This window comes from Silurus aristotelis (genome assembly GCF_946808225.1).
Source record: "Silurus aristotelis genome assembly, chromosome: 4".
Lineage (NCBI taxonomy): Eukaryota > Metazoa > Chordata > Actinopteri > Siluriformes > Siluridae > Silurus > Silurus aristotelis.
Genome location: NC_139577.1, coordinates 30,448,949 through 30,464,638, shown reverse-complemented (window position 1 = coordinate 30,464,638; position 15,690 = coordinate 30,448,949). Strand labels below are relative to the sequence as shown.

The following is a 15,690-nucleotide window of genomic DNA, read 5'->3' as shown; positions in this document are numbered from 1 at the left end:
TCGATTTGAGTGATGCCTCAATTCAGCTTCGAGGTCAACATGAAATGTCAGCCTTCTCCTCCTGCCAAAGGCACAGCCACGGTTGTCATAGTGATCATTACTCTACTTTTTTTTTTCCCAATGATTTGTCGAGGGGATAGTGCAGCATGAGTTCGACACACCTGGCTCTATTCCCCCACACACACACACACACACACATGCTCACACACAGACACACAGACACACACACACACTCACACTGCAAGGATAAAAAAGGATGGAGTCGAGTACAGGAGACCGAAATAACTCGCAATCCAGCGTCCTCCTTCGGTGTTTCGGCAGGGATGGGGGATGGGGGGGCAGTTGCCGTTATCTGGATTCCGTGTCTATCGGCTCACCGAAAGCCGAGATGGGTATCGATGTGACAGAGAGAACAATGCAACGGTAACCACTGGCTGCCCTGGCCACCGTTTAACATGGAGATTGGAAAAGGAATCAGCGCACCGTCCTCCTCGACCTGCATGCAAATGAGAGGAGTCTCTCTCTTTCTGTCTCGCTCTCTATTTTGCTCTAGTCTTTCTTTCACTCCATCTCCCTCCCTAGTCCTTTCCCTCTAATGGATGAGAATCCGCCCTCCCTCTTTCCTGATTAGTGTCCCTCCTTTTGAGTGACACACTCGCATCCAGGAAGCTGGTGCCTCAGGCTGCACTGCCAGCTGCTGTCAAACCGATATCTCTATATGAAAAAAAGATGCCAGCACCTTCTTCTTTTTCTCCCTCTTTCTCCAGAGTGCTATCTACCCTCTCTCTTTCACTCTGGTTACTCCGGGTTTGGACGCGTTAGTAGGACGAAGCATGATTTACAGTGGCTGGACAGCCTTCCTGGCAGCGCTCGCCCCGTCCCGGCCCGGGTAGGCGTCCACGGCGCCGGAGCAAATGCCTGTTGTGCCACGAGCGTCACAACACCTACTCCTACCCACCCCTGCTTCCTGTCCCTCCGCTGCTCACACTGCTACTTTTATCTCCCGGGCAAACACACACTCACACACAGCACTCAGAGCCATCCTTCTGTTTCTATTTAGTTTTTTTTTTTTTTTTTTTCAATGATTCATCTAAAAGCCTAAATCCGTTCTCCTCGCCTCTGTATCTCCACACGAAGGCCCCGCTCTCATCAGTTACAGCTCCGAAAGTAAATCTGAGATGATTAATTCTACGTGTGTGTGTGTGTGGTCTCCTAAAGCAAAGGTGGAGGGAGGGAGGTTGAACGGACGAGCAAAAGGGCGCTTCATCTGCAAAGAGGAATTTCAGAAATCTCCAGGCCAGAAAGGCGCCTCGTTCTCTTCCAAGAGCACTTTCACCTCTGGCACGGAGCCGGGCGTGCCTGCAGAGCGCCGAGGCCATGCCGAAAATACACAGATGGTAATATGTAGTACACCTCGGTACGACACGGCCGCCATTATATATAGCATGGGGCCGTGCTGCGAGCGAAGGATTCCTTCCAACACGAAGACCTGAGCCGAGTCTCACACACACACACACACACACACACACACACTTTACATTACATTACATGTGAAAATATACACTTTATTTATTCTTTTCTGGAACATACGCTCCCGCTCTATTCGAAAACTGCAGCGTAAGGAAGATTTGGATAGTAATAGTTGAATCGTACCATTGCTTGTCACTGAGGTGGAAAACTGTAGCTTCTCAAACAAACACTGACCTAAAAGAAACCTACTCGTGAAAGAACAAGGGGCTTTTCTTTTTCCTACTTTTTTTTTATTACATTTATTTTTACACAATGAGCAGCTCGAATAAACAATAAACCGCATAAACCGAGTAAATCGCAAAAAATAACCGTTTGAATATGATAAATAAATTCATCATTTAAAAAGATACAGACTAGAAACAACAAGTCAAACGATCTGCCAGAGCAGTAATATAATTGCACTTGGTAAGATTTCTTTAAATAAGAAAACTTATTGTATCTACTCTTTTGGAAAAAAACAAAATGTCCATAAATAAGCTTTAAAACACTCATTCCAAGCAGTCGATCTGCTCTAATTAACTAAAAAACAAGTTTTTGTTAATGAATTTAAACGTTTGCTTTTTTTTGGAATTGTGTGTAGAAAACACAAACAAGGAAATTCGTCTTCATTTAGGAATTCTCATTATATATTCTGTCTTGAAAACATTTTTAAAATAAAAAAAAGATTACTATCAAAATCAGGAACACACATAAATGCGTTAACAATTATTTCTTTAAATGAAGACCGTCTTGAAGCACACAGTAGTTTCGGTGCAAAAACGAAGCCAAATCGTTACTTCTAAAAAGCTTATTGCAACATTATTAAATGTATTTTTCTTATTCCTGAACAATGAAATATATATTCAACATGAGAAACTGAAATCAAGCTACAGAACAACAAAGTAAAATGCTATAAGTACTTTGAATAATGAACAAAGTTCCAAGAATATGATGACTTAATACCGCAAAGTCTCATAGATTAGATATTAGGTTTTAAATAAATCTGTTGGTGTTAATATAAAACAAGAATTTGGGATAATTAATACTAATGAACAAGTCCTGAGTGTCTTAATAGATACAAGGTTTTAAATGTTGCCTCTGATGGTAATTATGCTCAATTTGCAGGTAAAGTTACTAACTTTAGGCTTGACTAAGAAAACACGATTACAATCTTTAAGCAATCCAAATAATCTTGTACAATCCGTTCAAATTTTTTACTAAAATAAAATCAATAAACACCCATTAAAAATAGAAAACAATTCTAAATGATTAACAAAAAAATATCATAAAACTGTAACATCTACAATATTAGATCAACTCTGTGTTGTTGTGGAAGGAAGAGGCATTGTAGTGATGGCCTGCAGAAAAGAATCGGGGAATCGTTCACCATTTTTCTTTCCACGGTGCACTACAATATCCATTGAGTTGAAAGTTAGAAGATGCCAACCCTGCAAGGATTTCCGGCCATCAAGAGATTGTGCCAGTGCCAGTTGGGTCCCACTTCATGAAGATTTCAGATACTGGACTTTAAGAATGCTGTTTGTCCATCATTGAACATCTAAAGGCTCTGTCATTGAGGAGTCGGTGTCGAGTCTATGATGATCTCAGATGTTGAGCTAAATTATAAGTTGCTCAGGAGCTTCTGGTTCCACAATTCCAACTAACTGGAGAAGACTGCAGAAAGGACATTACTCATAATCACACTTTACGGTGCTCATGATATTTCTCTCTTCACACCCTAGTGTTTGTAATGCTTTAATGATTTATAATCACACTTTTGGTGTAACCCAGATGAGGATGGGTTCCGCTTTGTGTCGGGTTCCTCTAGAGATTTCTTCCTCATGTCATCAAAGGGAGTTTTTTCTTGCCACAGTTGCCCCAGGCTTCATCATCGGTGATAAATACACTAACATTTAAATAGAAGTGAATTTTGTTAGATAAGCCGATCAGGCGTTACATTATTACCACCTGCCTAATATTTTGTTGGTCCAGTTTTGCAGCCAAAACAATCGTGACCATTCGAGTATTAACAGCAATAACTTCTTTAGCAATTTGAGCTACAGGATCTCGTCTGTTGGATTGGACCAGCCTTCACTCCCCACGTGCGACCCTGTCGCCAGTTCACCACTGTTCTTTTGACCACTTTTGATAGATACTGACCACTGCAGACCAGGAACATCCCACAAGAGCTGCAGTTTTGTTGATGCTCTGACCCAGTCGTCTAGACATCACTATTTGCTCCTCGTCACACTCACTCAAGTTCTTACGCTCGCCCATTTTTCCTGCTTCTAACACGTCAACTTTAAGGACAAAATGTTCACTTTCTGCCTAATAAATCCTACACACTAACAGGTGCCATGATGAAGAGATAATCCCAATCCCAATTACACTCACAGTTGTCCTTTCCTTGTCAAACTGATTTGATTTAAACCTTCGACTGTTGATTCATATTTGTCTTCAGCCAATCTGGACTCTTTGGTCTTCTCGTAAGACAGAACTGATTGTGCGAGTTCCCCAATTAACAGGATCCCCTCCCCCCTGCTGAGCTGCGTTAGTCACTTGAGACAGCGTGAGACCCAATCGTGTGTGTGTGTGTGTGTGTGTGTGTAAGAGAGAGAGAGAGGGACAGAGAGTGTGTGAGCGAACGATTCCCGCCATTTTCTCGACCGTGGGCTAATAAGGCAGCACTGACCACCAGGCGCGTTAATTAACATAGCTCACAGCCATGGCACCACCCACCCTGGACACTTCATTACCACCATCCAGTCCTTATCTTCCTCCTTCCACTGAACCCACCCTCTCACCCCTCGCTCGACTGGTTTCACTCGCTAACAGCACTCACTCCCAGCATGCACCGGGAGCGCCAGGTAAAGGGTGCCAATTAGTTTGGCTTTTGGGTTTCACCGCCTCGAGCACCGCGAGACGCCGTTCTTCTTCCTCAAATCCTGGAAGGCTACAGGACTGCACGAGTTTTTCACCTGCGGTCTTTTCGTTGCAGCTTTCAGTGTGGTTCTCAATGAATCCTTATGGAAATCTTTAGCTTTAATTTTGCATTTCGGTTTCGGTAGATTTATTTAATAAAGTGCGTTGCTGGTATATGTCCTGTAGCTAGCACGTGTGGATACCCTTAACGTGGCATTGAGTCGAAAAAAAGCTAGAGGGGCATATATACAGCAAAACAGTAACGTTGTAGTTGTAGATTTTGCGATTCAGTCGTCATTGCATCATTTGCAGCAGGGGATGGACGTGACGCGTGTTTTGTGCTCTGGTCCTGTAAAGGAGACATGCGCTTCAGAGTGTACACCACTCGTCTGTTCGCGATGAAGTTAAAGCAGTTTGGACCCTCGCTTCTCCTGCAAGCCAGTGTGAGAGCAGAATATTGATGGCTGCGCCCTAGTTTAATCGACTAATGGCCCCTGCGCCTGCTTTTCACTCGGCTGAAGCAGCCTGCCCTCTGTTCTCCACATCCCCCCTCCCTCCACCACCCTGCGCCCTCCCCATAACCTCGGGTCAGCCGGGCCGATTTTTATGGCCCGCTGAGTGCAGAATAGCCGTAGTATGTCAGTAGACAACCTCACACAAGTCATGTGGCCCTGGGAGGAAAACCAGCAGTGCCTCATCCACCTCTTCCGCCACCTCCTCGTCCTCCTTTTCCTCCTCCTGCTTTTTCTCTTCTCCTCTCTTACATTCACAAAGAGAGCAGTTTCGTTTCATAACATTCTATGCAGAGGCTCGCTGATTTACAGTCAGAATAATGAAGCATTCAACATTTGAGTTAAGCTCTGCCTCTTCATGTTTATAAAGCTCCACCCACAGTATCTACAGTGCTCCTTCATGTTTATAAAGCTCCACCCACAGTATCTACAGTGCCCCTTCATGTTTATAAAGCTCCACCCACAGTATCTACAGTGCCCCTTCGTGTTTATAAAGCTCCACCCACAGTATCTACAGTGCCCCTTCGTGTTTATAATGCTCCACCCACTGTATCTACAGTGCCCCTTCGTGTTTATAAAGCTCCACCCACTGTATCTACAGTGCCCCTTCGTGTTTATAAAGCTCCTCCCACAGTATCTACAGTGCCCCTTCATGTTTATAAAGCTCCACCCACTGTATCTACAGTGCCCCTTCATGTTTATAAAGCTTCACCCACAGTATCTACAGTGCCCCTTCGTGTTTATAAAGCTCCACCCACTGTATCTACAGTGCCCCTTCGTGTTTATAAAGCTCCACCCACAGTATCTACAGTGCCCCTTCATGTTTATAATGCTCCACCCACTGTATCTACAGTGCCCCTTCGTGTTTAAAAAGCTCCACCCACAGTATCTACAGTGCCCCTTTGTGTTTAAAAAGCTCCACCCACTGTATCTACAGTGCCCCTTCGTGTTTATAATGCTCCACCCACTGTATCTACAGTGCCCCTTCGTGTTTATAAAGCTCCACCCACTGTATCTACAGTGCCCCTTCGTGTTTATAAAGCTCCACCCACTGTATCTACAGTGCCCCTTCGTGTTTATAATGCTCCACCCACTGTATCTACAGTGCCCCTTCGTGTTTATAAAGCTCCACCCACTGTATCTACAGTGCCCCTTCGTGTTTATAAAGCTCCACCCACTGTATCTACAGTGCCCCTTTGTGTTTAAAAATGCTCCACCCACTGTATCTACAGTGCCCCTTCGTGTTTATAAAGCTCCACCCACTGTATCTACAGTGCCCCTTCATGTTTATAATGCTCCACCCACTGTATCTACAGTGCCCCTTCATGTTTATAATGCTCCACCCACTGTATCTACAGTGCCCCTTCGTGTTTAAAAAGCTCCACCCACAGTATCTACAGTGCCCCTTCATGTTTATAAAGCTCCACCCACTGTATCTACAGTGCCCCTTTGTGTTTATAAAGCTCCACCCACTGTATCTACAGTGCCCCTTCGTGTTTATAAAGCTCCACCCACAGTATCTACAGTGCCCCTTCGTGTTTAAAAAGCTCCACCCACTGTATCTACAGTGCCCCTTTCGTGTTTAAAAAGCTCCACCCACTGTATCTACAGTGCCCCTTCGTGTTTATAATGCTCCACCCACAGTATCTACAGTGCCCCTTCATGTTTTTAATGCTCCACCCACAGTATCTACAGTGCCCCTTCATGTTTTTAATGCTCCACCCACAGTATCTACAGTGCCCCTTCATGTTTTTAATGCTCCACCCACAGTGGTGTGAGAAGAGTTCACACCAAGAGCTCACAGGAAAAGATCATGCTTATATTAGAATATGAAAAACAACCTTCTGAAAGAGATTGGGTTTTTTTGGGGGGTTTTCCGGTCCAAATATCAGGTTCAGAGTCGTCTGTTCACAACAACAAGGTGATTTTTTTTCTTCTTCTTGGTTCAGGAATAAAGAACAAATCCACATTCCACTAAAATACAGAATGTAATGAAAGACAAAAAAATTGTGTGCCGTTTCATTACAAATGCTCAGTGAATAAAACGAAATGTACACATCATTTTCCACTTCCCACAAAGAATATAAAGGTCGGTTGTCCCTCAGAGGGAATCTGTGAAGGTTCTGTGTAGAATCTCAAAACGACTTTCCCACACTGTCTCCTGCTAGGAAGCCAAGGACCACTTCTTTTCCTATTTTCTAATAATGCAGTTGACATGTTAAAAGATAGAGCTTTGAGGCTGAACACCAGCAACCCCCACCCCCCCACCCCCCTGCATGTGGGAAGTTGGAATTACGTGTTTTTTTTCTATTAACCTCAGGACTTTCGAACTAGACTCTTCAATATTCAGGTTAAAAGCGGCTTACAATTAGTTCATTAATACACCTGAGCAGTTGGGGGTTAAGGGCCTTGCTCAAGGGCCCAGCAGTGACCCCATAGTGGTGGTGGGATTTGAACTCGAACCCTTCTGAAGAGAATTCCAGCTCATCGTATTAGACTGAACATGATAACCTGAACATTGAGTGAATATTAGTATATACAGTAAAACAGGTACCTTTTATTGGTACCTCTGATAGAAAAGTCATGAGTGCAAATCGCACCACCACCACTGCTTGGCTCTTGAGCGAACTGAACCTGCTCAGTTGTATAACAATTCCAAGTATCTCAAAGTGCTCCATAACACTATTGGGTAAGAATGGTGTAACAAAATCATTCAGAGATCACAAGTTCCAATCCTGGCTCTGCTACAGCCAGTTTTGGAGCCAAGTCGGAAACTTGGCCGTGATCAGGGTGGCCGTGATCAGGGCTTTGCTAAATGCGTGTTGATGCAGTTGATCAGCTTCGGAGGAAATATGTGATATCATAGAAGGGTGGAAATTTGCCGAGACCAAAATTGCTAAGAAGTATTTTGGGGGTGTTTTTGCATAATATGCACACAAAAAGATGTTTTGGGCTGATCTGGTGCTATTCTGACCACGTACTACGTCTGCGATCTCATCATTGACAGCAGCTTAGAAACGAGCAAACGTGAAATTCTGTGTGAAACTGGCCAAATCTGCCGCAGAGACTTTCGAGATACGGTGATGCTGCAATGCGTCTTTCGATGTGTTTTGAACGGCACGTGCGCTTCAAGAGCGGAAAAACATCACTGGAAGGCGACGTGAGATCAGGAAGACTTGAACGAGCTCAGCCCCAGACAATGACGAAACCATTCGGCAACTTGCGCATGATGATCGTCGGAGAACAATCCACACGATCTCACTTCCGCACCCACCCAAAAATTACTGTCTTGTAAACAAAGCTAAACTCGAAACTTTTTGATCCCACCTTATATATGCTCAAGCATTAGATGCTTTTACTCATTTGTTGGTCATTCTTTATTGTTTAGCCAATATGTTATATTCTTTTAATATTAGCCTGATATGGTACATAGAGAGGGGGAGGTGGTAGCTTAGTGGTTAAGGCAGTGGACTTTGGATTCTGGAGTTTAAATTCCAGCCACACCAGACTGACACTCCTGGGCCCCTGAGCAAGGCCCTTAAGCACACACATTCGTACTGTACCGAATGCAATCCTTTTTACGTGCGGAACATAGTTAAAATCTGTGTTCTTTCAGGAACATATTAATTGGTGGACCGTAAGTTTGTTTAGTCTCCGTGTGCATTTATTATTATTATTATTATTATTATTATTATTATTATTATTATTATTATTATTATTAAACTTAAAAACAGACATAACGTCAAGGGTATAAAAATTAACTAGAGTTAGCGCAGTGTCAAATGAGTTTGTTGTGCATGAAACCGCTAAAGAATCCATAGCGCTAGCATTAGCCGCTAACCAGGAAGTGTCTAGAGAATTTCTCTTAAAAGGATAAAATCCTGTCAATTCCACATTTCGAGGGACTGAATGAATGCTAAAATACGTAGAGCAGTTAAATAAATTATGTCTTTAGAAAATTCCATATTAAATGTAAAACACACACATCTGTATTGCCCAAATGGGGTCTAACAAATATAAACTATTCAATTAAAAGTTTCCATTTCAATTTAATTCGTGCCAATTTAATTGACTACTCAATTTAGTGAATTTAATAAAACCTAATATTGCATTGATTTGATTTATTCTATTTTACATAAATATAAATATTTATATATAAATATAAATATCATTTTATATTTTATTTAACCAAGCAAGCATTTTATTTCAAATTGTTTTGAAAATGTAAATGTTGAAAAATGTTGTTAATTAAAGGTTAATATTAATAATAAACTGTTGATGAAAAGAAAAACAGTTGAACCGAACTGTGACTTAAACTGGGGTACCTACCGAACCGGGAATTTTGTGTACTGTTACACGCCTGATGAGGTCGTCTACCAAATGCCATAATGTACATGGTACAGCATGTGTTTATAAACTACAGTCTGTTGTGTGTGAGTGAAGTTGGGCTGGTGTAAGAGATTAAATGGAAAACTGGGGTAGAAATTCACACCCAGTACTCCTAATGGTACGATTTGTAGAGCCGATGTGATTTAGGAGTTGGGTTTTTTTTGGTGACTCAAGAGGTCATGGGTTCGATTCTGGCCGACGGCTACCAGAACTGTACCCTTGAGCGAGGTGCTTAACCCTGAGTCGCTCCAGGAGGACCGTTCCTGCAGTTGTGTAGCTCTGTGGCTTTGGGCGAGAGAGTGTGAGGAGCCGAGTGTAAACAGGAGGCGAGCGATGGCAAACGTGAGGTCACGGCGAGTGCTGGAGCGGCAGTCAGCTGGAGGGTTAACGAGCCGCTCGGAGAAACACAGCTGAGCTGTAGAGACGGGTCAGGACACTGAGATGCTCTCGGAACGGCCCGGACATCTGCTCTGACTGGCGTCTCGTCCAGAGCGACTGCAGTGTTGTCAATTATTGCAGGAAATAGTGGTTAATGGTTCTCTCTTTTTGTGCATTGTTCAGGCAGAAGAAAGACCGTGGATTTTGTGTTCCGTTAAAACCCTAATAAGGACGTTTACCAAATGCCATAAATGTAAATGTGTAAATACGTGGTACAGTATACTACAGTCTGGTGGGTTTGTGTGTGTGTGTTGGGGGCTTCTGAACGTTAATAAATACAGTTTGATGTTTTCTAAAATAGTTGTGTCTCGCTCGAAATACAATAATCACTGGTCTCAATGACATGAGACTTTGTGTCAGAGAGAGAAAGAGAGAGAGAGAGAGAGAGAGAGAGAGAGAGAGAGAGAGAGAGAGAGAGAGAGAGACAAAAGCGCACAGGGCCAGACGATGTAAGATATAGAAAACTAAGGTAGATGGAGAGCGACAGACCACATGACAGAAAGAGGGAGACAATAAGGGAAAGAGGATAGGGAGAGAAAGCATAAAAGAGAGTGAGAGAGATGTAGGGAGAGAGTGATTAATAGATAGAGAGGGAGAAGGTGAATAGAGAATGTATAAAAAGAGAAACGAGGAAACTAAATGATAGAGAGAGAGAGAGAGAGAGAGAGAGAGAGAGAGAGAGAGAGAGAGAGAGAGAGAGAGAGACAACAGGTTGAAAGAGAGTGGTAAATAAAAAGAAAGACAGAAGACCAGATAAAGAAAGACGGGTAGGTAGAAGGAGAGCAGTAAATAGAGAGAAAAGAGAAACAAATTGGTTGTGAAAGATGAGTTAGCAGAGAAAGAAAGCATTTGAAAAGAAAGATGGAGAAAGAAAAAGAGTAAAAACCAGTAGGTAAAGAGAGAGACACATAAAGGCAACGACAGGTAGGTAGAGTGAGACAGATAAAGAGAAACACTGGTAGGCAGACAGACATAAAGAGAGAGACAGGTAAGTAGAGTGAGACAGAGACGGGTAGGTAGAGTGGAGACATAAATGGAGAGACAGGTAGATAGAATGATAGATAAAAGGAGAGACAGGTAGCTAAAATAAGAGATAAATGGTGAGACAGGTAGGTAGAATGAGAGATAAAGGGAAAGACAGGTTGGTAGAATGAGAGATGAACAGAGAGACGGGTGGGTAATATGAAATATAAAGGGAGAGACAGGTAGGAAAAATGAGAGATAAAGAGAGATGGGTAGGTGAAATGAGAGATAAAGAGAGAGACAGTTAGGTAGATTGAGAGTTAAAGGGGGAGACAGGTGGGTAGAATAAGAGATAAAGAGAGACGGGTAGGTGGAATGAGAGATGAAGAGAGAGACAGATAGGTGGAATGAGAGATGAAAAGAGAGACGGGTAGGTGGAATGAGAGATAAAGGGAGAGACGGGTAGGTAGAATGAGAGATAAAGAGAGAGACGATAGATAGAATCAGAGATAAAGGGTGAGGGGTGGGTAAAATGAGAGATAAAGTGAGAGACATGTAGGTAGAGAGAGACAAATAAAAAGAGGTAGGTAGAGTGAGACATAAAGAGAGAGACAGGTAGGTAGAGAGAGACCAATAAAGAGAGAGACAGGTAGGTAGAGTGAGACATTATGAGAGAGACAGGTAGGTAGAGAGAGACCAATAAAAAGAGGTAGGTAGAGTGAGAGATAAAGAGAGAGACAAGTAGGAAGAGAGAGACAGGTTGGTAGAGTGAGACATTAAGAGAAAAACAGGTAGGTAGAATAAGAGATAAAGAGACTGGTAGGTAGAGAGAGAGACCAATACAGAGAGGTAGGTAGAGGGATTGAGATAAAGCCATGCAGAAGTAGAGCTGGAGTCATGACCTTGGGAAATGTCACACTGCCCACAGAGAGAGAGAGAGAGAGAGAGAGAGAGAGACTAGATGGGTGTAGCCCTGCCTAGCATAACCTAGCACAGCATCACATTCAGCTCTGTGTATGGTGTGTGTGTGTGTGTTGTGTGTTTATGGTGTGTGTGTGTGTGTGTATATTGGTGCCTCTGAGACCTTGGGTCAGCAATCTAGCCATTTCTCTCTAACCGCATTAGGGCCATTAGCGGCCGTCCCCACCGCTGTCACACGGAAACAGGTCACGCGTGGTGAACTCAAGCAACACTCAGGTGATCTTCAGCTCCACGCTGCTCGTCAACATCACAACAGACACACACAGAAACGCACACGTTTACACACCGACAATCCTTCTCAGACACACACACTTGCCCTGTTCTGTTCCTCGTGTCTTAATGACGAGCATTGGGAGACTCCATGTTTGTACACAAACCCACTGTTGTAAACTCTTGTGGCTTGAGCAGTGGAACATTGTGCTGAAGAGTGGCTGTGTGTGTGTGTGTGTATGTGTGTTGGTTGTTGTTTTGAATGCTCAGCTTCTTGTACGCTGTCTATCACATAAAAGTAATCATGCCATGTTTATACACTCCAAATGATACACCTCAATTTCCTTGATTCTGATTGGCTAGATAGTTTATATTTTACTCCTCACTGAATATTTTAGCATTTTTAGAGCAACTGCTCATTCACAAGGATAGAAGCCGCTCCAATAAAAACAAATTAAAAACAAAGAGGTGTGACGCAGATCATGACAACAATCACAACGTCAGCAAAGAGAATCAGTAATCAGCAAGAAATGTCATCTTTATTTTAAAGCGTAGGCAGAATAAACAACTCTTATGAACTGTTTTAGGGATTTAAGCACATTGAATGCAACCAGCCTGATCATTGACTAAAACGGCTCTTTTAACCAATTGCATCTTCGCGTGTATAACGACTAACAGCTTAACTCAAGAACTATTTTCAAAAGTTTGTTGTTCAGTAGTTTGTGTCTTTAGGATTGTCTAAACTTTTGACGTGACATCACGTGACAACGCATTTGACGGTGTCTGTCATTATGCCGATTCAAATGTGGTTTCTGTGTGTTTATGTGACTGAAGTAAACCAGTTATTGATACATTGGACGTTGTTCCTATGTATAATATGTATTGTTTGTCATAATTAAGTCAATTAAACTTGTCATAGAGTTAAACTTGGTACAAGTTTGTGTAGAACTCCAGAAACAGAAGTTAAATATAACTTACCACCTCATTTAACGTATGTCTTTCCAATCCAGATATCAGGTTTAGATAAAGTCAATCACAAATCAAGTCTTCATTTATTTTTTATAGACCAATTAAAAAATGTGCACCCCAGTGTATAAGCTGAATATGTATATAATTCCTTGAATCCACAAAAACCATGCAAGGATGCTTGCTTCAGTGTTGCCACCCCTTGTAATTCTTATGCCAACCCATAAAAAATGTTATAGATCCACCCCTGATTGAGATGAACAGAAAGAATAAAAAAATTGCAGTCAAACGTCCAAACGATTTAGAATCGTGCGGGTCATGAGGGCTAGGCGTCCGTCCTCACACACCTCTCCGTCCTCCAGGTAGCGGCGCCGGCCAGATGCGGACTGTAAGGATCCCGGTGGGTCACCGGGGCGACGTTGCCTGGCAACATCTTTTGCCGCTTTCCCTGTAAACAGAGAAGAACTCGGAGGGCTTATGTTGAGGTCGGCGAGGTGAGAGGGGCCGCGATACGGAGGACACAGCGCTCAAATGGATCTTGCTTTTTCTTTTTGTACGGATCATATTCCGGTGTCAGAGGTGCGCTGACCTTTTGTGCTGCCACAGCTTTTTATTATCTGTCTGCCCCTGCGGAGATGGTGCCATTTAAATCGGTTAATGTAACCGTACACTCCATAGTGGAAGGGGGAGGGGGGGAGAAAGGGAAAAAAAAACTCAAGTGATAAGTTTGAACGTGTTTCACATACAGGGCTCAGGCTTGTTGTGTTTTCTTGACATGTTCGTAACAAGGCTTTGTTAATATGTATCAGGAATCTTCACTTTTCTTTTGTTCGCCCTTGTCTGGCAAGCTGTAATGTTTTGCTTATGAATATTGATACATGAAGTGTATATTAATGACCCTTGGTGACCTTAACCCTATCCTTATTGGCTCCCTGGTGGTATCTGCAGCCTCATGAATATTAATGCGGTCCTGTAACCTCCATTACCCTAATCTTTGCTGTCTAGCCTCCCCGAAGAGCCCGTTGCCATGGTAACCCCTTCACCAGGCTCCTTTAGACCCTGGGAAGAAAAAAAATGGTAACAAAATAAAGGCAGAGAACCGAGTCATTCTGGCAATGAGAATTGTGCATTGATGAAGAGTTTTCGGTGTCGCTCTTTTATTTTCCCCCGTTACGTGACCTGGATGAAAATGTATGACCTGGAAAAGGTCAAATAGCTGATTTTTTATTAATGATGAAAATTTCATTATTGCAGCTTTTTTTGTGTGTCTAATTTGTCCCCCTTTTGGTTTGCTGTATTGTTTCCAGCTGAAATGTACACTCTGAATATATGGGGTACCCAGCTGGGGTACACACTTCACCTCTGCAGTGTGTGTAATGTCAATGTTCTGCTGTGTTGCAGATGCAGAGCCAGCTGAGGATGGGGCGCTAGCGGGCAGCTCGGTTGTGGAGGATGGCTGGTTTGAGAACAACTCCGACAGTCCTTCCACATCGTCCTACGGAGACATGCAGGATGACCTGCGGGTATCTCCAGAGGACAGGGCACGGCCGGACCGCGCTACCTTGGCCGGAAGCCCGCCGGTCTGCGCTACGCCTACCCAACGGGTATCGCTGGAGCTGCTGGGCCTGGACGCACGCACTTTGTCCACACAAGACATGTCCCTGGTGTCTTCTGTGTCACTGTCATCGATGGTTTCCTCGTTGTACGGTGATTCGGCTCATAGCCTCTCCAAACCACTTAGCAGCAACTTGCGCAGGCTCCTGGAGTCCGGCTCGGTGAAGCTGGAATCGGGAGAGCTGATTGGACGAGGTTTGGGCCGAGGGACAGAGTCTCCGCCTGCAGGCCTAGCGCTGTCTCCGTCCTCTCATCATGCCCAGCAGCTCAGTGCGCTTGCACGCAGACTGGCCAACAGCAGTAACAACGGCATTAGCTCCGCCTCCACCTCTCCTGCCTCGGTACCTGTGGTAAAGCAAGAGCCTGGAGAACCGTTCGGACCGGCCGAGCCTGCCAGTTCGGGCAGCACCGGCTTTGTTTGGGTGGGGATGGCAGATAAATGGCCGCCAACCGGAAGCCTGTCTCCCGATTCGGCAATTCAGAAACTGAAAGCAGCAGCCAACGCTGTTCTCCAGGACAAGAACTCCACCTCGTCATCGTCCTCCTCATCCTCTTCCTCAGTCACCTCCTCCTCATCTTCCTCCTCCTCTTCCTCCTCGGTGCCACCTCTCGGTGTGCGTTCGGACGACTCTGTCCGCTTCGACTCCTTCGCGTCGCCCTTCAGCTCGCAGTCCGCCAGCTCCACCCTCGCCGCCCTCTCCAAGAAAGTGTCTGAAAGAAGCCAGCAGCAGCAGGCGCCCTCGGCTGGCCCTTTTCTCTCTCTCGTCTCCATGACCTCATCGGCAGCTCTGCTCAAAGAGGTGGCCGCTCGGGCCGCTGGCAACATGCTGGCCGACAAAAAGGAGCCACAGCTGGCGACGGCCAACAACGAGGACTCAAAACCACAGTTAGACAGGAACCACAAGGCTCCGACGCCCAACCAGAGCATGGAGCTTCTGCTGCCCACTACCCCCAAGGGACGTGCCAAGCCCAGCAGCCAAGCAGGTAACAGCTTGTCCTCACTGTGGCAGATGCATGTAAACAATTCCTTTAATGTGCTCTAATGACGGCTGACAGCAGGTGATTTGGCAAAAGTTTCGCATAATATCACCTGTTTGTAAATATCTTAAGGTATTCTAACGTGTAATCTATTACATACACAACAAAATAGCTAATAAAGTTCCAGACTTTATTCATGTATTCAGCT

General features: G+C 44.1%; 1 protein-coding gene across 5 annotated transcripts in view; it reads left to right on the top strand.

Annotated features, from left to right (window-relative positions):
- znf827 (zinc finger protein 827) overlaps positions 1-15,690 on the top strand; it is a 122,075-nt gene that overhangs the window by 22,583 nt on the left and 83,802 nt on the right. For all 5 annotated transcript variants that reach the window (XM_083538577.1, XM_083538575.1, XM_083538576.1 and 2 more), the window contains exon 2: positions 14,292-15,488. In XM_083538577.1, coding sequence (XP_083394703.1) covers positions 14,292-15,488 — 1,197 coding nt within the window. The remainder of the gene's footprint in view (positions 1-14,291; positions 15,489-15,690) is intronic.